At 41.3% G+C, this 20,334-nt stretch overlaps 1 protein-coding gene across 3 annotated transcripts in view; it reads left to right on the forward strand.

The window, feature by feature from the left end:
• LOC137645675 (coiled-coil domain-containing protein 22 homolog) overlaps nt 1-20,334 on the forward strand; it is a 159,547-nt gene that overhangs the window by 54,681 nt on the left and 84,532 nt on the right. For all 3 annotated transcript variants that reach the window (XM_068378519.1, XM_068378517.1, XM_068378516.1), the window contains exons 7-8: nt 2,450-2,629; nt 3,482-3,601. In XM_068378519.1, coding sequence (XP_068234620.1) covers nt 2,450-2,629; nt 3,482-3,601 — 300 coding nt within the window. The remainder of the gene's footprint in view (nt 1-2,449; nt 2,630-3,481; nt 3,602-20,334) is intronic.

The following is a 20,334-nucleotide window of genomic DNA, read 5'->3' on the forward strand; positions in this document are numbered from 1 at the left end:
CTGCCATTCAGACATTACAAGAGGTGCCTCATTCAAAGAAAATAAATTTACTTTCAACTTAGCTGTACCCCCTTAGGTTCTGCAACTGCTGATACTTCTTTTTCTTCCTCATTTCTTTGATGCATAAGTTAATACCGGTAGGACTATCGGATTAAATATTTTTCTCTAGAGAAAAGGGATTTTGACGAAGGAAAAATCTATTTCTGGGCTCAACCTGTGTTGCTCCGTGAAATGCTCCTTAAAGCACCATTTCAAAAGTATAAATACTGCTAAATATACCAGAGAAAAAAGTTGCATGGAATGCCAGGAATATAACCAGCTCGCTCACCCCTAAAGGGTGTGGGTATTAAAACTGGGACGAGTGATACCACTAACAGAGGTCCCTTTCCAATTAGACTTTTCCCTTCTCAAAATCCCCCGTTACTACGAGATGTCGTTCACTACATCTACTGCCCCCCCCCCCCATCACCACCACTACCTATCCTTCTCCCATCATTCCTTGTTAGCACCCGTGAACGTTCAGACGTGTTTTGCGTAGCTCTGTGTTATTTTGTGTTTTTGAAGATGTCTGGCGTTTTGGATCCCTGCTCCCAAGTTGAGTATTATATTTGCCTGTTTGGGATTTCTAGGTAGCGACACACGTTCATTCAATAACCTTGTTGGTGTTCTCTCAGCCGCTTTGTTGACGCTCCCATACGGGTGTGTATGCGGCCTTTTGGTGAAGTGGCATTTTACTTTTAATAATCTTATTCTGTTTACAAAAACTCTCCATTCGATGCATATCCTTCTTTGATTTTGGTCTCATAACCCTGTTGGAGCCCTTGAGCTTATACTATAGCATCCGGCTTTTACAACTAGGGTTGTAATAATGATAGTACTAATAATAATGATAATACTAATAATAATGATAGTACAGTACTAATAATAAAAAAAGGAAGAAGCTTTAAATTGTTAAAAAGAAGTCATGGAACAGGATACCAATAGATGTTTGCTTGTAGGGATGAAAATGGAAATATTAACAATAGAAATGGAGTGATAAAATTTACAGAGGATTTCTATACAATGCTATAAAATAGTGATATTGAATAAGAAATTAAATTGCCAATATAAATAATGAAACACCTGAGCCGGTACCAAACGTAACAGTAGGAGAAGTAGAGAAAGAATTAAAATGTAAGAAGAGAGGCAAAGCATCAGGAGATGATGGTCTAACGATTGATTTAATAATAGATTAAGGAGATCTCATAGTAGTGAAACTAGCTGAACTTTACACAAAATGTCTGCAAGAATACTCTATACTGTACCTACAGCTTGGAAAACTTTATCATTATACCAATTGAAAAAAAAGACACAGACCTAAAAATGGCTACCCAATAAGTTTACTCTCTAATATATAAAATATTTACAAAGATCATAGACTTTAATCAACCAAGAGAGCAGGCAGGCTTTAGAAGTGGGTATTCAACAACTGACCATATCCATGTAATTAACCAACTAATGGAAAATCCACAGAATATGACAAACCACTATGTATGGAATTTATAGACAGAGTTTTTTTTTATTGTCAAAACATCAGCAGTAATGAAAACCCTTCCAAGACAAAGAATATATGAATCTTGTGTTAGTACACTTGAAAATATATATACAGGAAGTACAGCAATGCTAAAATTAGATAAAGGTAGTGAGAAGATTCCAGTTGAGAAAGGAGTTTAGAAACCACATCTCTCCTAAATTATTCGCAGCATGCCTAGAAAAAGTTTTTAAAAATTTGTTGGGAAAATGTTGGAATTAACATTAATGGGGAATACCTTAACAACTTTAAGATTTCCAGATGACATAGTTGTGCTTGGTGAATTGAGGGTTGAATTGCAAAAGTTGATAAAAGATTTGAATAGAGAAAGTAGAAATATAGGACTCAAAATAAATGAGTAAAACTAAGATAATGTTCAATGAAAATGCAGAGAGAAAACAAAATAGAGAAAAAGACAGACCTCTAGCGATATTTAATGAATATACATACTTAGGACTTAGGACACAGTAAGTATTTCCCCAGGACATGAGACCGAAGTTAAAAGAATGATAAGCATGGGATGGAGAGCTTTTGATAAACAAAATTAGATTATGAAAAACAAGTTACCATTTTATAAAAAAAAAAGTATTTAATGAGATGATCCTACCAGTTTAAACTTATGCATTAGAAACTTGGAGCCTTAAAAAAGCCTTAGAACATTAGCTAATTACAACTCAAAAAGCTATGGAAAGGATAATGATGGGAATAACACTAACAGATAGAAAAATGAGCAGCATGGATATGAGAGCAAACTAAAGTAGAGAGAGTGAAAGAGTGAGAGAGTTTGGTTTTAGCAATATTACTTCTAGACTTCTAGTAAAGTAAAAAAGTAGACATTTTTTATTTAAGTATTGAAATTATGCTATTCCATGATTCCAGGAGCATGGTAAGGAAGCGATATCCGAAAATTCATCTACAGATGTCATGAGCACTGAAGAACAAGTAACTTTAAAAAGAGAAGAACACTTGAAACAGTGTCAGAAGGAAGTAGCCGATCTTACCCAAAAGATACAAGAATGCATTAATATTACTGAATCGACTGATTTATCATTAACTAAGGTTTGTGATTCTCTAATATTATTTAATTTTTTTTTATTAAGTAATGCTTTTGTTTCTAGCCTAGGGATAGATCAAGTAATATGAGTACTTTATCATAATTCACATTGGCACCGCCCTACAAAGAATTATAATTTTGTTTATCGAAAAGTTAAAAAATGACAAAATTTCACTAATAATATTAAATGTTTCCAATAGTTAGTCTCATTTAAGAATGTCCAAGTATTAGTAGAAAATTATGTAACCCTGTACTGTAGTTTGGTTAACCTTATATTTGATAGGGGTGCAAAATCTATACAGTGCCATAGAATGAGTTAATAAGATTCCTAATGGAATGTCTAGATAAATATACAGGTAATTACCAGAAGCAAAATTATTTTTTGAATCATCCTGGCAATAGTATTAATAAAATAGATGCAATTATTAGAAACTTTCAATTTTTCTTGACCACAATTAAAAACCACTAATTGACAGTTTATCAATTTTAGAATTTACTTGAAAGGGTAGCTAATCTGCAAACACAAAGCATTAAAATGCCATATTACACAAAACAAGACTATTCAATCACTGAAAAATGCTGATGAAGGAAGTGGAAAGACAAGATTAAAAGATACATTAATGGCCTAGATTGGTAGGAAGTGCTTGTATAATGTAAGAAAATAGTCTTGTAATTGGAAAGGTATTCAACAGAAGAGATTTTACTATGTACCTAATTGTATGTATTAGGAATAATGATAACATAGTATATAAAAAATTCAAGAATACTCCTATACGAACTCCAGGAAAGATACTGTAATAAGAATTAAAGTAATTTTCAAGGCCATGGTAATTTGGAAATCTTTGTTTCTCTTGCAGCTTAAAGAAGAAATTGAAATGGAGGATAAGTTGAATGACGAGAAGACAAGTGAGCTTAAGACTAAACAGAGAACCGCCAGCTTGATTCCAGATTCTGAGTCTAATATTAAAAAACTACAGGTAAGAAGCCTACATCATTTTTGTGATTCACCACAAATTGAATTACCTTATATATTTAAAAAGAAAAGCAAGCATTATTTTAGAAGTCTTATGCCTGTTTGTTAGCCATCCTCTCCTTTGAAGTTTAAAGGGTGGATATGCCTGCCAACTGAATGTTTTATGAAGTGTAAAAGGGAATTTGTCCCGGTGCAAAATACAAACCTTTCTCTCTTTAAGGGGACCGCCTGCCATGGTGTTTTGACATACAGTACCAACTTTCAGTAATCGAAAATCATTTTATTGCTTCTATGTATGCGTAAACATATCATACATGCCTTCCAGAAGTTTCAGCCGATTATTTTTACAAATAACGAAGATATAGCGGAATTTAAATGACGTCATCCTTACTGCATCGTCTGCATGACTGAGTTTGACAGAATCGTCTTTGTGTGTTTATTTTTGCATATACAGTGAACCCTCGCTACTTCGCGGTTCGACAATCGCGGATTCACCACTTCGCGGGGTTTTTCCATAACCCATATATATATACATATCGCGGATTTTCCGGAAATTTCGAAAATACCGCAATATCTGAAGACCCCAAATACGATATTTCGTTACCTGTAATTCCATTAATACTGTAATTAGTAATATCTGCTCTTACTGATTGTTCATTGCATTACATATGACATATAATTAAGCACAGAAAGAAATAAAACACGAAAAGAGAATGTGATCATACGATAATTCAGTACTGTATACAGTACGTAGTAAAATTAAATCGAACATGAAACGCAAATCAGATGCAGTCATACCATATTAGAATGGTGTGTACTGTAATGGATATGCTTCTTTTCCATGAATCTTTTGTATGTATACGTACGTAGTACTACATCCAATAATATTCTTTGTTGCAAAAATCACATTTCGAATAAGCGTACGAGAGAGAGAGAGAGAGAGAGAGAGAGAGAGAGAGAGAGAGAGAGAGAGAGGCGTAAAATAGCGTACGTAAAGCTGTATTATTATTATTGTTATTATTATTATTATTATTGTTGTTGTTAATAAAATTATTATTGTTATTATTATTATCATTATTATTATTATTATTACTGTACAGTATTATTATCATTATTTATTATTATTACGGTATTTACTTAATCTACGTACGTTCGGTATGCGCGGGGCATCTTCTATGAGTAGGTAACCAACGCATCATAGTACTGTAAGACGGGTTGTGATTGGTTCAAGCGCTGATAGATGACGAATCAGAACCCAAGTTTTGTAATCTAGCCTCTGATTGGTGTTTTGACCGCTTCTCCAACCCGCAGCATCTCTTTCCGCGGTCACTTTGTCTCCCGCTGTATCGCTGTGTTGACGTTGTTAATTGTGAACTTTAATCTGTGCTGTGCGTGACTGTTTTAAGTTGAACTTTTTGTTGAACTTTCTGTTAAACCCTACTGTACAATGCCTCCCAAGCCTTCTGCTTCTACTAAGGCTGGTAGTGAGCCTAAACAGCACCGAAAGATGATGACGATTGCTGAGAAGGTGACGCTTCTCGATACTATGTTAAAAGACAGTAGAAGTTACGCGGCCGCAGACCTCGAAGACCTGACGAAATCGGGCAGTGAAGACAGTGAAACACAGGAAGAGATCCAAGAAAATGTCGAAGAAACGGTCTTAACATTAGAACGGCTTGCCAAGCTCTGCAAGCTTGCGAATGAGGTGAAAGAAATGTCGCAAGAGTGGGACGAGGATATGGTTCGTTCTGTACAATTCTGCACCAAGATCGATGAACACATGGCTCCCTACAGGATGCTCTTGCGAAAAAAGAAGCAGCGGCAGCAACTTCCGATCACAATGCCCTCAGAAGAAATTGAAGAAGTGTCTCAGGAAGAAGTTGAAGAGGTGTCCCAGGAAAAGACACCTCCGTCTGAAGAGACGTAAAATACTATTATTGGCTGCACAGTAGAAGACATCATCAGCTTCATCATCATCATTTCTACTGTGCAGCAAATTCATCGCCATCATCATTCAAGTTTTTCTTGAACTTCTTTCGTGGTGAGTACAGTAACAATCTTTATTTTTTACTTAAACATTTTAATATTTGTGCCTGTTTTATAGTTTAGTACTGTATGCATTAAGTTAAAGGGAAGGTTTTAAAAGCCTATCATATTTTTTTTGTTTAAAATTTACATTTACGTACGTAAAACAATCTCTCTCTCTCTCTCTCTCTCTCTCTCTCTCTCTCTCTCTCTCTCTCTCTCTCTCTCTCTCTCTCTCTCTCTCTCTCGTAAATTGTTTTCCTGCTTTGCTACGTACAGTATGTACTGTATGATTTTATATAGATACGGTAAATAATATTTGTAATAACATATTTTGTAAATGCTTTTACTGTAAATATCATTATTTATCACTTTCATCATGCGCGTTAAATGCCTTCTTTGTTCTGAGCGTGGTTGTTTACTGAGCGTACTTTATGACGCCGTCGTTTCAGGCGGCGTCATAAAGAAAAACATTTCATTTGGAAGTCCTAAGGAAAATTAAGTAAAACATTGGTAATAACAAAATCAACATACTGTATACATCAATATAATCGATGCAAAAACTAACCTATACATATATGTGTACAGTACACTAAATGAGTTTGTTTTTTCATTATGATCAGAGATAAACGTAAACAAAACATTGGTTGCCATTTTTTATCGTGCTTTTTAGGTGTTTAGGAAACGCATGATATAAAATCGCCTTTAATATTTGTGCCTGTTTTAGTTTAGGGTACTGTAGTACATGCATTAAGTGTTCTGTACATTAAAGGGTAGTTTGTTAACAGTACTACGTACAAGGGAAGGTTTTAAAAGTCCGAATATACATGTTAAATAAATAGGTAAATATGGTGTCAATACTTCGCGGATTTTCACCTATCGCGCCCGCGTCTGGAACCTATCAACCGCGATAAACGAGGGTTCACTGTACTGTATATACAGTATATCGATTTTTTCACTTATGTTTCAAAATCTCATACGTCTGGCAGAAATAGAAGGCATTGATAGAGCGTAGTTGAACGAAATCTACTCCTACGAGAACAACAGCCCGAGTTTCCAAAAACGTATAGAAGTTATAATGCATGTGTTTGTTTACTTGAAGTTTGTATATACTTTGTGTTTTCACAACATCTCGGGAACTTTATAGCAAGGCCAATGTTACCTAAGGTCATAGAAAGAACAAATATGCAATTATTTTTTCAAATAATGAAGATATAGCAGTCTTTAAATGATGAAGTCATCCTTACTGCGTCGTCTGCGTGACACAGTTTGACAGAATCGTCTTTGTGTTTAATTTTGCATCTCTCTCTCTCTCTCTCTCTCTCTCTCTCTCTCTCTCTCTCTCTCTCTCTCTCTCTCTCTCTCTCTCTCTCTCTCTCTCTCTCATTATTTTAAACTGCCATTTATACAAATACTGTACTATAATACCAATGTTCAACTCTCTTAGAATCAAATGATGGTTGATCTCTCTCTCTCTCTCTCTCTCTCTCTCTCTCTCTCTCTCTCTCTCTCTCTCTCTCTCTCTCTCTCTCATATATATGTTTTGAAATCTCATACTTCTGGCAGAAATGGAAGGCATTGGTAGAGGGTAGGGGAATGAAAATTACCAGCTGCAAGAACACCAGCCAGAGTTTCTAAAGACGTATAGAAGTTATAATGCATGTGTTTTACTTGAACTTTGTATGTACCTTGTGTTTTCACAACATCCTCGGGAACTTTATAGCAAGGCTAATGTTACCTAAGGTCATAGAAAGAACAAAAAGTAAGCTGAGAACAAGGAAAAAGAACCAAGAAGAGAGGGAAACATGAATAACAGTACAAAGCTGAAACATGCTAACTAAAACACTGGCAGCAATGAGAGATCGCTAGCAACTCATGTCATAGTAATAGTAAGCTAAGGGTTCAAATACCTTGTTTAGGGTGCGTTTATGTAGGAATAAACAATAAAAGTTATCATAATAATGTTATCTTGATTTCTTTCAGAAAAGAAGTGAAAATTGTAAATCTTTGGGAGCTCATAACTCAAAAACATACTTATTCGCGCTTAGGTACATTTTTCTCACCCATTTATTATTCGATATTAGAGGGAAAGATATTCATTGAAAAGAAGAATAAAAGTCCCACAATTATGTCAGATGGAATTTGGATTTTATTTTTACTTTCTTTTCCATGATTATTTTGCGTCTAGACGAGGAAAAAAGAAAAATTTGTAATTAAAAAAAAAAAAAAAAAAAAAGGAAAATTAAAATTCCGTCTGACAGAATTGTTTGGTTTATAAAGTAGTTTTTATGGTATAAGATTCAATACAGTTGGTATCGTATTAGTGGGGAAAAATTTACCTTTATTTTTTTTTTTTAAATCATGATTTTAGCAGCAGTAGGGGAGTCAGCATTATGAAGCTTCATCTGTGGTGGGAATGTGGGAGGTTGGGCTGTGGCACCCTAGCAGTACCAGCTGAACTTGGTTGGGTCCCTGATTAGGCTGAAGGAACATAGAGAGTAGAGGTCCCCTTTTTGTTTTGTTTCATTGTTGGTGTCGGCTACCCCCCAAAATTGGGGGAAGTGCCTTGGTATATAGATAGATAGATAGATGATTTTTGCTAATGAATCAAGAATTTTTTATCAAATGACTTAAATTTTTATATGATGAAGGTATCATATATGTCTAAAACATATATAGAAATGGTGTATTTTGGATTATTAGAAAAAAAATGGCGGGCATTATTTTTTCAGCTTTGCTGAAATAATAATGCACCTTAAAGAGCTGCAGGTTTGCATTGCTAGGGATAATACAAATTACTTCCAAAATTGTCATGTTTAAATAGCCTTTTTTAAATATTTAACTTAGCCGGTGAATATATAATAGCTGCAACTCTGTTGCTCGACAGACAAAAAACAGTAAAAACTCGCCAGCGATCGCTATACAGGTTACGGGTGTGCCCACCAGCGCCAACTGTCGGCCAGATACCACTCTCGATGTAAACAAAGACTCAATTTCTTCTCTGTCGACGTGTCGACAAGACGTACTTTACTCGCTGTTGAACCTGGAGTTTTTTCACATCATATTTGGTGAAGTACTTGAATTTGGTTTGAGCTTTCGCAGTACAGGTGTTTTTCTTCAAATAAATCCTTGAACTCTTTTTTGGATCGGATTAATTGTTGATGACTTAGATCGTTTTTTGGAATTTTCCCTTGACTAATTCAAAATGGCTGACCTTTCACAAGTTCCCAAGTTCAGAAAATGTAATGCTAGGGACTGTCATAGGCGTCTTCCAAAGGCTTCTCTCGACCCTCACACTGTTTGTTCCAATTGTCGGGGTAAAACCTGTCAATTGGAAGATCGGTGTGAGGAATGCGTGGGCCTTTCGGAATTCGATTTTCTCGAATTTGAGAAATATACACGTAGACTAGAGAGAGATAGGGTAAGGAGAAGTTCTTTTAGGTCGGTAGATTTTTCCTCTCCACATGCCCCTGAACCTAATCCTTCCCCTGTAGTGGTTGTTCCTAACCCCCCTCCTAGCACTCAGGAACCGTCAATGCAAGACATGATGCGTGCTATCCATGCCTTGGGGGAGAGAGTTGAGGCCCTTGCAAGTGACCGCAATCAACTCATGGCGGACGTAAAGGAACTAAAGTGCCAAAGTGCCGTGGCGGAAAGTGTTAAAGTGCCTAGTGTTTCTCAAAGTGTTGTGAACAGTGTTGCGCTTGAGGGTTCGTCTGTTCGTGCCTGTCGTCCTCCTAGTCCGGGACCTCTTGCAAGCTCCCAAGCCCAGGGGAGAAGCAATGTCGTACGACTCATGGGTTCGAGAGGCCTTGATCAGCGAACAGACGTTCCCTCTATGGTATCAGGCGTATCTCCCCAAGATCGCCCCTACCAACGTAAGACGAGAGAGCCCATTTTTACCTCGTCGTCCGAAGGTGTTTCTCGTAAGAAACCTTGGACCAAGGTCTCCCGACCTTTGAAGCGTAAGTCGGTCCCTTCAGGACAAGTCCAACGTCCCGGTTGTAGCCACTGGGACAGTTCGGACTCGTTGCCGTCGTCTGATGACTGCTCGCCGCCTAAGAGAGGCAAAGCTGTGCCGCCTCAGTCGCTCACCCCGTCTGTTGCCGCACCTGCTTCCGTAGACCCTAAATGGGTGTTGCTGCAGGACATGCAGTCCAAGCTTGCTTCCTTGATGGAGGACTTCAATGCGGAGAAGGTTGCTGCTGAACCTTCTGGCCAACAACCATCCAAGCGGTCTGTTGTGCGTCCTGTTGACGTTGAGGTTGCTTTCTCGCGTCAACCAGTTGGGGTAGTACCGCCACCGATGCGACCCAGTGTGGGTTACCAGCCGCACTTTGACGTTAGGCGACGCACGGAGGTGGTTGTTGACGTTCAGGACGTTCATCAACCATCAGAGGTGACTTGTTTTGACGCGGTGCGTCAACCTCCGCAACCCGGTATGGTGTTGACTGCACAACCCAGACGGTCTAAACAGTCTCGGGTGGACGCTGTGCGTCCTCGCGCACCCATGGTTGTTGACAGTTCCCAGACTGTGCAGCAGTTCCATGACGCTGCGTCCGGCTCCGTCACGCATGCACCAGTGCGACCGGACTCGGCGAGTCAAACGTTGCCCACTCCTTTGCCGTTTCCTCATCAGTTATCGGATGAGGAACTATCAGATGAGGACGTTGCTGAACCACAAGAGGATCAACCTTCAGAACTTGATGAGCCTAAGGCAACTCAACCATCCTTGGACTTTAGAAAAGTCATGGCTGTATTTAAGGAGTTGTTCCCTGACCACTTTGTTTCTGTGGCTCCTCGTTCGCCGCCGTCGGAGTTTGTATTAGGCGTGCCTGCTACCGCTCCTGCCTTTACTAAACTCGTTCTCTCTCGCTTATCCAAGAGAGCTTTGCGGCTGTTGGGAGATTGGTTAGAGACCAAGAAGAGTTTAGGAAAGACAGCATTTGCCTTTCCCCCATCTAAACTCTCGTCTAGATCGAGCGTCTGGTATGCCACGGGAGAAGTTCTCGGCTTGGGAGTTCCTGCCTCTGCCCAGGGCGACTTCTCAAGTTTTGTAGACTCTCCCCGCCGCCTTGCCATGAGACGCTCGAAGATTTGTTGGTCACCATCGGACCTGGACCACCTTCTTAAAGGTATATTTAGGGCTTTCGAAGTCTTTAACTTCCTAGACTGGTGTTTAGGAGCCCTGAGCAGGAAAATTTCTTCTGCAGATAAGGATGTTTCCTTGCTCATTATGTCCTGCATGGACAAGGCCGTCCGTGATGGGTCCAACGAGCTTGCCGCCTCTTTCACGTCCGGAGTCCTGAAGAAGCGAGAGTCTCTATGTTCTTTCCTGTCTGGTGGAGTGACGCCATGCCAAAGATCTGAGCTACTCTTTGCTCCCCTTTCCAAGTGCCTGTTTCCTGAAGTCTTGGTTAAGGAAATTGCCTTGTCTTTAGTTCAGAAGGACACCCACGATCTAGTTGCGTCCTCGGCTCGCAAAGCTCCCCCTTTGCCTACATTGTCTGCTAGACCGAGGATAGACACTCCAGCATCTCGTTTTATTCCGCCCTTTCGTGGCAGAGCCTCCAGCAGGGGAGGTGCTCGTGCCGAAGGGAAGCGAGGGAAGAGGAAAGGATCCAAGTCCTCTAAGGGCAGAGTCTGACTGCCCGCAACTTCAGACAGCAGTAGGAGCCAGACTCAAGAACTTCTGGCAAGCCTGGGAGAAGAGAGGCGCAGATCAACAATCTGTGAGGTTACTCAGAGAGGGGTACAAAATCCCTTTTGTACGCAAACCCCCTCTAGCGACGTTCCCCATCGATCTCTCTCCCAGGTACAGAGAGGAAGAAAAGAGACAAGCCCTGAAACTGGAAGTGTCTCTTTTGCTAGAGAAGGGAGCGGTGGTCAAAGTCTCGGACCTTCAATCACCGGGGTTTTACAACCGTCTCTTCCTAGTATCAAAGAAGACAGGAGGTTGGAGACCGGTGCTAGACGTCAGTGCTCTGAATGTCTTTGTCACAAAGACGAAGTTTTCCATGGAGACCACAAAGTCAGTCTTAGCAGCGGTCAGAAAGGAAGACTGGATGGTCTCGCTAGACCTAAGGGACGCCTACTTCCACATCCCCATTCACTCAGACTCCCAACCTTTTCTGAGATTCGTCTTCGAAGATGTGGTTTACCAGTTTCGGGCCCTGTGCTTTGGCCTAAGCACAGCTCCTCTCGTATTTACGAGGCTGATGAGGAATGTGGCGAAATTCCTCCACTTATCGGACATCCGAGCCTCCCTTTATTTGGACGACTGGCTTCTCAGAGCCTCTTCCAGTCGTCGCTGTCTGAAGGATCTCAAGTGGACTCTAGATCTGACCAAGGAATTGGGACTCCTAGTTAATTTGGAAAAGTCGCAGCTGGTCCCATCCCAAACTATTCTGTATTTAGGGATGGAGATTCACAGTCAAGCTTTTCGGGCTTTTCCGTCGGCCCCCAGAATAGATCAAGCCCTGCTCTCCATCCAGAAGATGCTGAAGAAAGAACGCTGCTCAGTCAGGCTGTGGATGAGTCTGGTAGGGACGCTGTCATCCCTGGAGCAATTTGTATCACTAGGAAGACTACACCTCCGTCCTCTTCAATTCCATCTGGCTTTTCACTGGAAAAAGGACAAGACGCTAGAGGCGGTCTCGATCCCGATTTCCGGAAAGATAAAGTCTTGTCTGACTTGGTGGAAGGACAATATCAACCTAAGAGAGGGTCTTCCCCTGGCAGTTCAGATACCCAACCACGTTCTCTTCTCGGACGCATCGGACTTGGGCTGGGGCGCGACGCTGGACGGTCGGGAATGCTCAGGTCTGTGGAACTCGAGTCAGAGGAGCATGCATATCAACTGCAAGGAGCTGTTGGCAGTTCATCTGGCCTTGAAAAGCTTCGAGTATCTCCTTCTAGGCAAAGTGGTGGAAGTAAACTCGGACAACACCACGGCCTTGGCGTACATCTCCAAACAGGGAGGTACCCACTCACTGACGTTGTACGAGATCGCAAGGGACCTGCTCATCTGGTCAAAAGGTCGAGGCATCTCCCTAGTAACGAGGTTCATCCAGGGCGACTTGAACGTCCTAGCAGATTGTCTCAGTCGGAAAGGTCAAGTAATTCCAACCGAATGGACCCTCCACAAGGATGTGTGCAAGAGACTTTGGGCCACTTGGGGTCAACCCACCATAGATCTCTTTGCAACCTCGCTGACCAAGAGGCTTCCAATCTATTGCTCTCCAGTCCCGGACCCAGCAGCAATACATATAGATGCCTTCCTCCTAGATTGGTCACATCTGGATCTTTACGCATTCCCACCATTCAAGATTGTCAACAAGGTACTGCAGAAGTTCGCCTCTCACGAAGGGACAAGGTTGACGTTAGTTGCTCCCCTCTGGCCCGCGAGAGAATGGTTCACCGAGGTACTTCGATGGTTAGTAGACGTTCCCAGAAGTCTTCCTCTAAGAGTAGACCTTCTACGTCAGCCACACGTAAAGAAGGTACACCAAAGCCTCCACGCTCTTCGTCTGACTGCCTTCAGACTATCGAAAGACTCTCGAGAGCTAGAGGCTTTTCGAAGGAGGCAGCCAGTGCGATTGCTAGAGCAAGGAGAGCGTCTACCATTAGAGTCTACCAATCGAAGTGGGAAGTCTTCCGAGACTGGTGCAAGTCAGTTTCTGTATCCTCGACCAGTACCTCTGTAGCCCAAATAGCTGATTTTCTCTTATACCTGAGAAAAGGACGATCCCTTTCAGCTCCCACTATCAAGGGCTACAGAAGCATGTTGGCATCGGTCTTCCGGCATAGAGGCTTAGATCTTTCCAACAATAAAGATCTACAAGACCTCCTTAAGTCTTTCGAGACCACTAAGGAGCGTCGTTTGGCTACTCCTAGGTGGAATTTAGACGTGGTCCTAAGATTCCTCATGTCAGACAGGTTTGAGCCTTTACAGTCAGCCTCCCTGAAAGATCTCACTCTTAAGACTCTTTTCCTGGTATGCTTAGCCTCGGCTAAAAGAGTCAGTGAGATTCATGCCTTCAGCAAGAACATCGGATTTTCGTCGGAAAAAGCTACTTGTTCGCTGCAACTTGGTTTTCTAGCCAAAAATGAGGTACCTTCTCGTCCTTGGCCTAAATCTTTCGATATTCCCAGCTTATCGGAGATCGTAGGCAATGAACTAGAAAGAGTCTTATGTCCTGTTAGAGCTCTTAAGTTCTACTTAGCTCGTACTAAACCTTTACAAGGCCAATCTGAAGCTTTATGGTGTTCAGTTAAGAAACCATCCTTGCCTATGTCAAAGAATGCTTTGTCATACTTTATCAGATTGTTAATACGAGAAGCTCATTCACATCTGAGTGAGGAAGACCGATCTTTGCTTAAGGTTAAGACGCACGAGGTTAGAGCTGTAGCAACTTCCGTGGCCTTTAAGCAAAATAGATCTCTGCAAAGTATAATGGACGCAACCTATTGGAGAAGCAAGTCAGTGTTCGCGTCATTTTACTTGAAAGATGTCCAGTCTCTTTACGAGAACTGCTACACACTGGGACCATTCGTAGCAGCGAGTGCAGTAGTGGGTGAGGGCTCAACCACTACAATTCCCTAATTCCATATCCTTTTTAATCTGTCTCTTGAAATGTTTTTAATGTTGTTTTTATGGGTTGTCCGGAAGGCTAAGAAGCCTTTCGCATCCTGGTTGATTTGGCGGGTGGTCAAAGTCATTTCTTGAGAGCGCCCAGATTAGGGGTTTGATGAGGTCCTGTTGTATGGGTTGCAGCCCATAATACTTCAGCTCCTAGGGGTCTGTCAGCATCCTAAGAGGATCGCGAGGCTCCGTAAGGAAGACGTACTTACAAGGCAGAGTAATCGTCTAAGTCGACTTCCTTACCAGGTACCTATTTATTTTGTTTTTGTTATATTGATAACTTCCAAAATGAAATAAAAACTCTTAGCTTATACGATGTAAACATATTTAACTGGTCTCTACCCACCTCCTTGGGTGTGAATCAGCTATTATATATTCACCGGCTAAGTTAAATATTTAAAAATGATATTTTAATTATAAAATAAATTTTTGAATATACTTACCCGGTGAATATATAAATTAAACGACCCTCCCTTCCTCCCCAATAGAGACGCAGTGGGATGAGAAGAAATTGAGTCTTTGTTTACATCGAGAGTGGTATCTGGCCGACAGTTGGCGCTGGTGGGCACACCCGTAACCTGTATAGCGATCGCTGGCGAGTTTTTACTGTTTTTTGTCTGTCGAGCAACAGAGTTGCAGCTATTATATATTCACCGGGTAAGTATATTCAAAAATTTATTTTATAATTAAAATATCATTTTTCAGGTAGTGATACTGAATTGTTTTCAGTAGTAGGTTGAGTTAAAACAGGAATTATCCCTATATCGTACGCTAAACACATTATGACATTTGCTCTTTTGGCTGGTAATTTATTCCTAGAATACTTGTAAGATTTTAAGCATTTCTTTTTTAGATGTTTGTCATATGATTTTTAGTAAAACTAGAAAATAATTAAGATCAGGCACACTTGATTACATACATGCAGGCCATATGCTAAAATACTTGAAGGGGAAGAACAAATATTTTACATGTGGTACATACAACAAATACTGTAAGTTTGAAAAACTAAATTCAAAGGAATTTTGATAATACAAATTCCAGAGCTATTATTTCCATGAATCTCGCATTGGGTTCACATGGCTTCCTACTCAAAGCTCACTAGTGTAGTGTTGTCTAGTTCTAGTATACTCGTCTCCCAGCAGAGAATAATTTGTTTCGTTTTGCTCTGCTTTTTTTTCAGATTGTTGATTACTAAGTTTTAGTTAGCTTAGCTTAATCATAGATGTTTTCTACTGATGTTGAAATGTGTGAATGTTAGTTGTTCAAATGTATTGTTGCTAGACAATGAAGATCCTTATTTCCTATGTATCACATGTTGTGGACAACATTGTAACTTAAATCTTGGATGTTCAGCATGTGAAAGGCTACCAGATTATCTTATGGAGGAGTATGTTAGGGTTTTATTTAAACGAGTACATGAGAAGTACTCTAATTGTAAGAGAAAAATAGATTTCAAATTGGGGGACATGGAGAATCTAGTCTAGTAGATTTAGGTAGTGATGATGCTTAGGTTATTACCAGAATCTGATGTTTGTAATGATGTGCTTAGTACAGTAATCCTTTTTCTTAATTCATGGAAAAGTTTGCTTTATTTATCTAGTCTAAGCTTCTGGCAGTGGCACTTTGTTTAATGAAGGTAACTAGAGATTTGTTTATTTTGATCAACTGATGCTGATGCCTCACCGATGCCATCTACAGGCAAACATGCTAACTAACTGCATCATATCAGTTGATGCTATGATACATTGATTGTGTATGTAATATGTATTTAATTTATCATATTTTGTTGATATTTTGTAATAAAACAATATTTTGATAATGACTTTGTTGCCTGAGTTCCGAAATAATACAAACGAATGATGTTGAAAGCGATCTTGTAAAAACATCTCTCTGTGACTACAGTACTAAGTCCGAAGAGAATTAACTCGGGTAGTCTCATAAACAGCAGCAAAGATATTCCACCTAGTGGAATTTTAAGAGAATTCTTAATTTGATCAATATTTAATTTTGTATTATAAAGTGTTGGCCTACACGGGGAATTTGTGAAATATTACTGAAATTTTGCTTCTTTACTGAAATTTGATGAACATATGGCAACACTGCTTTCATGTAAACAAACACTTGTGGAACTACATCTAGTTTAGTGGTTTTTTTATGTGAATATATAATAAAATTGGGATAACCTGTGTGCAGCTAATTAATGTTAACCTAACACTTTCCATACTACACCCATTATATGAAAATTTATTGTGCCAGATGAAAAATTGCACTGTTGAATCGACGATAAGGAAATGCAGTGAACCCTCGTTTATCGCGGTAGATAGGTTCCAGACCCGGCCGCGATAGGTGAAAATCCGCGAAGTAGTGACACCATATTTACCTATTTATTCAACATGTATATTCAGACTTTTAAAACCTTCCCTTGTACGTAGTACTGTTAACAAACTACCCTTTAATGTACAGAACACTTAATGCATGTACTACAGTACCCTAAACTAAAAAAGGCACAAATATTAAAGGCGATTTTATATCATGCGTTTCCTAAACACGCTAAAAAGCACGATAAAAAATGGCAACCAATGTTTTGTTTACGATTATCTCTGATCATAATGAAGAAACAAACTGGAGGTAGAGCTTTGCTTATTACCCAGACATATTTCCCATACTTTTCCCTTAGAACTACATCACTTCTTCCTACTTTAGATATATATATATATATATATATATATATATATGTATGTGTGTGTGTGTGTGTGTGTGTATATATATATATATATAATATATATATATATATATATATATATATATATATATATATATATATATATATATATATATATGTGTGTGTGTGTATATATATATATATATATATATATATATATATATATATATATGTGTGTGTGTGTGTGTGTGTGTGTGTGTATATATATATATATATTTATATTTATATTTATATATATAAATATATATATATTTATATATATTTATATTTATATATATTTATATATATTTATATATATATATATATATATATATTTGTTCCGACACGAATACTTTACCTCGAATTACCTCTTCGGAGGGTCCTTGGACCTCTCTCAATCTCGACCAAGATTTCCCGTGCTACCCCCCCTATCTCGCTCCCGACAGTTCCTACCCCCGCCGCCAGGATAATTCCTGCGGCCCGGATTAGGGCAGGTCACTGCCCCTCCCGGGACAGGATCCCATTAAGTCCTTGGTCGTGAGATGCGAATCATCTCACTCTTTCTCGGTTAAATTCTCGATCTTTTTTTTTTCGCAGTGTACCTCCCAAGTGTTCCTGTGCGTTCACTTTTCAACCGTGTCCTTACCCGGTGTTTAATTCATTTCCTTAGTGCTTGTGTCGTGCGTTGTGTGCGTTAGGGAACTGTATTCCTTGATTTTCTTCAAGGAATTGATAGCTGAAAGGAAAACTTTTTACAAGAAATCGTTCTTCCTCCCCTTATCCTCGGTGTTGCCGTGTAGGGGCAGCTTATGTTCCTCTTCAACCACGTGTCAGGACTACTGGTCCTGGAACGTAGTGCAGTGAGTGCACTTCGGCACTAAAAGGAAGAATACATCCAAGAGGCTCGTAGGAAGACGAGCCTCTCTTCGCCAACTTAATTCCCGATGCCTCGTCGAATAGAGATTCTTATACAGCCATCTTCCCCTACCCAGAGTAGGGGACGAGGTAAGTCAGTTGCGGGGAAGTGCCCATTGCTCTTCCCCAAGAATTTGAGTGGGTGCGGTATAGCACCAAGAGGAAGTGGGCGACGAAGGGCTCGCCTAAGAAGACTAGCGCCGGGCGTCCCGCCGGGCTGAGCTTCCCTACCACCCTCTCCTACCCAGAGTAGGAGACGAGGTTGGTTTATTGTGTAGAAGATAACTCTTAAGAAGTAGTTCGAGGTAAGTACTACTTTCGGGAGTGTGTGGGGAGACGGAGTCCTGGTGCAAGTAGGCCACGTCTCCTCTGATGACCCCATGTGGGGGAAAATGTCTCTAATTCTTCTCCAGTCTCTTAGCGTATTTTTCAGTCTCTTCTGCAGCCGAGGGCCTCGCCGAGAAAGAGCCCCCCAGGTCTGTCTTGCAGCGTCCCCCGGACCGACAACCCAGGGTTTTTTCTCACCACGAAGGCCATCCTCCAGACGCAGATATAACCCTCGCAGGGAGAAATGCGAGAAGGCCTCTTCAGGCAGGCGTAAGACCGCGAAGCCTACGGTTCACCCCGCCAACGGGTGTAACCGAGCTTCTTTACGGGCAGCCTGGCCGAATCAGCACAGCTGGTTCGGCCCTCGGACTTAAAAGGAACGGTTCCCTCCGTCGGGTCAGCCCACGAGGATCCGTGTCCGCGTCCCCCAGCCCGCCCGCAGGTGTAAGCGGGCTTATTTACGGGCAGCCTGGCCGAACCAGCACAGCTGGCTCGGCCCTCGGACGTAAAAGGAACGTCGGCCCTCGGACGTAAAAGGAACGGTTCCCTCCGTCGGGTCAGCCCACGGGGATCCGCGTCCGAGTCCCCCAGCCCGCCCGCAGGTGTAAGCGGGCTTATTTACGGGCAGACAGGCCGAATCAGCACAGCTGGCTCGGCCCTCGGACTTAAAAGGAACGGTTCCCTCCGTCGGGTCAGCCCACGGGGATCCGCGTCCGCGTCCCCCAGCCCGCCCGCAGGTGTAAGCGGGCGTATTTACGGGCAGCCTGGCCGAATCAGCGCAGCTGGTTCGGCCCTCGGACTTAAAAGGAACGGTTCCCTCCGTTGGGGCAGCCCACGAGGATCCGCGTCCGCGTCCCCCGGAGAGAATACACGAACAGTAGTCCTCGACGGTACGGCGTTGCCGGTTCTGACCCCGAACCGGGTGCGGAGCTCCCCGCCGGGGAAACCGGTACCACCGCAAGGGAGTGCCTGGGATTCCAGAACCGAAGCGACCGGGGAGTGCCCTATTGGAATCGATTTAAAAAAAAAAAAAAAAAAAAAAAAAAAAAAAAAAAAAAAAAAAAAAGACGGAAACCCATTCATGTTTTATATTGAGATAATCATCTTTTTCTTTTACATGATTGCCAGGTGTGTCCTTTACACGAATGTGTATACTCATCATGTTCTTTCAGGTATTACACTTGAAAGGATATCGATCGTCATGAGCAATAAATCTCTTAGGTATTGACATCATTAGACATCTAGAATAATTCTTAACGAGAAGCCCAGACTTCAGGGACCATGATAGTCGTGAAGCTAAATAGTCTGCAATAAGTTATTATTGTTATTATTATTGTTGTTGTTGTTATTATTATTACTTGCTAAACTACAACCGTAGTAGGAAAAGCAGGATGCTATAAGTCCCGGGGCCGTAACAAGGAAAATAGCCCAGCGAGGAAAGGAAACAAGGAAAAATAAAATATAAGAACAGTAACAACATTAAAATAAATCTTTCATAAATAAACTATAAAACTATAAGTCCAGCAAGGCCTTCAACCCTTAGGTTAGTGGCTTTTCAGTCTCTCACACTAACAGCTAACTGGGTGTTCTGGAAGCGAAACACTGTTCTGGCGTAAGTGTCTTGGTAGGCACCAGACAGGGGGACGCGACCCATCGCAGCTTTCCCTTGGGGGGAGAATCTCTATTTCCTCGGAAGGAACGAGAAACCATAGTGGAGAAGGTCTTGAAATAGAAGGAGGCTAACGTCCCCAGACCTACGACTCCTAGGAGACCACCCTAGAAGAGATCTGTCTCGGATAGTGCCGCGACACCCCAAGCATCTACCAGCACTACGAGGAGAGAAGCCCTCGTCCTCCTGGTCCGCAACGCCTCAGCCCCTCCACAGGGGAGCTCCAGCGCCTTCTAGCTCCTTCAGGTCGGGTTACCCCGCCTCTAGGGGAGGCAGGTCAGGCCTCCCCTCTAGAAGAAGGGAGGAGTGGGAGGCTCCCTATCCCCACCCAACCTTCGGGTTGGAGGATGACTCAGGCGTCATTGGCAAGCATGGAGGGCTCAAGGAGCGGAACCTTGGACAGTGTCCTTACTAAAGAAGGGCTACGGACTTCCATTCCTAACGGAACCAACCACG

The sequence above is a fragment of the Palaemon carinicauda genome, chromosome 8, assembly GCF_036898095.1.
Source record: "Palaemon carinicauda isolate YSFRI2023 chromosome 8, ASM3689809v2, whole genome shotgun sequence".
NCBI classification, from domain to species: Eukaryota; Metazoa; Arthropoda; class Malacostraca; order Decapoda; family Palaemonidae; genus Palaemon; species Palaemon carinicauda.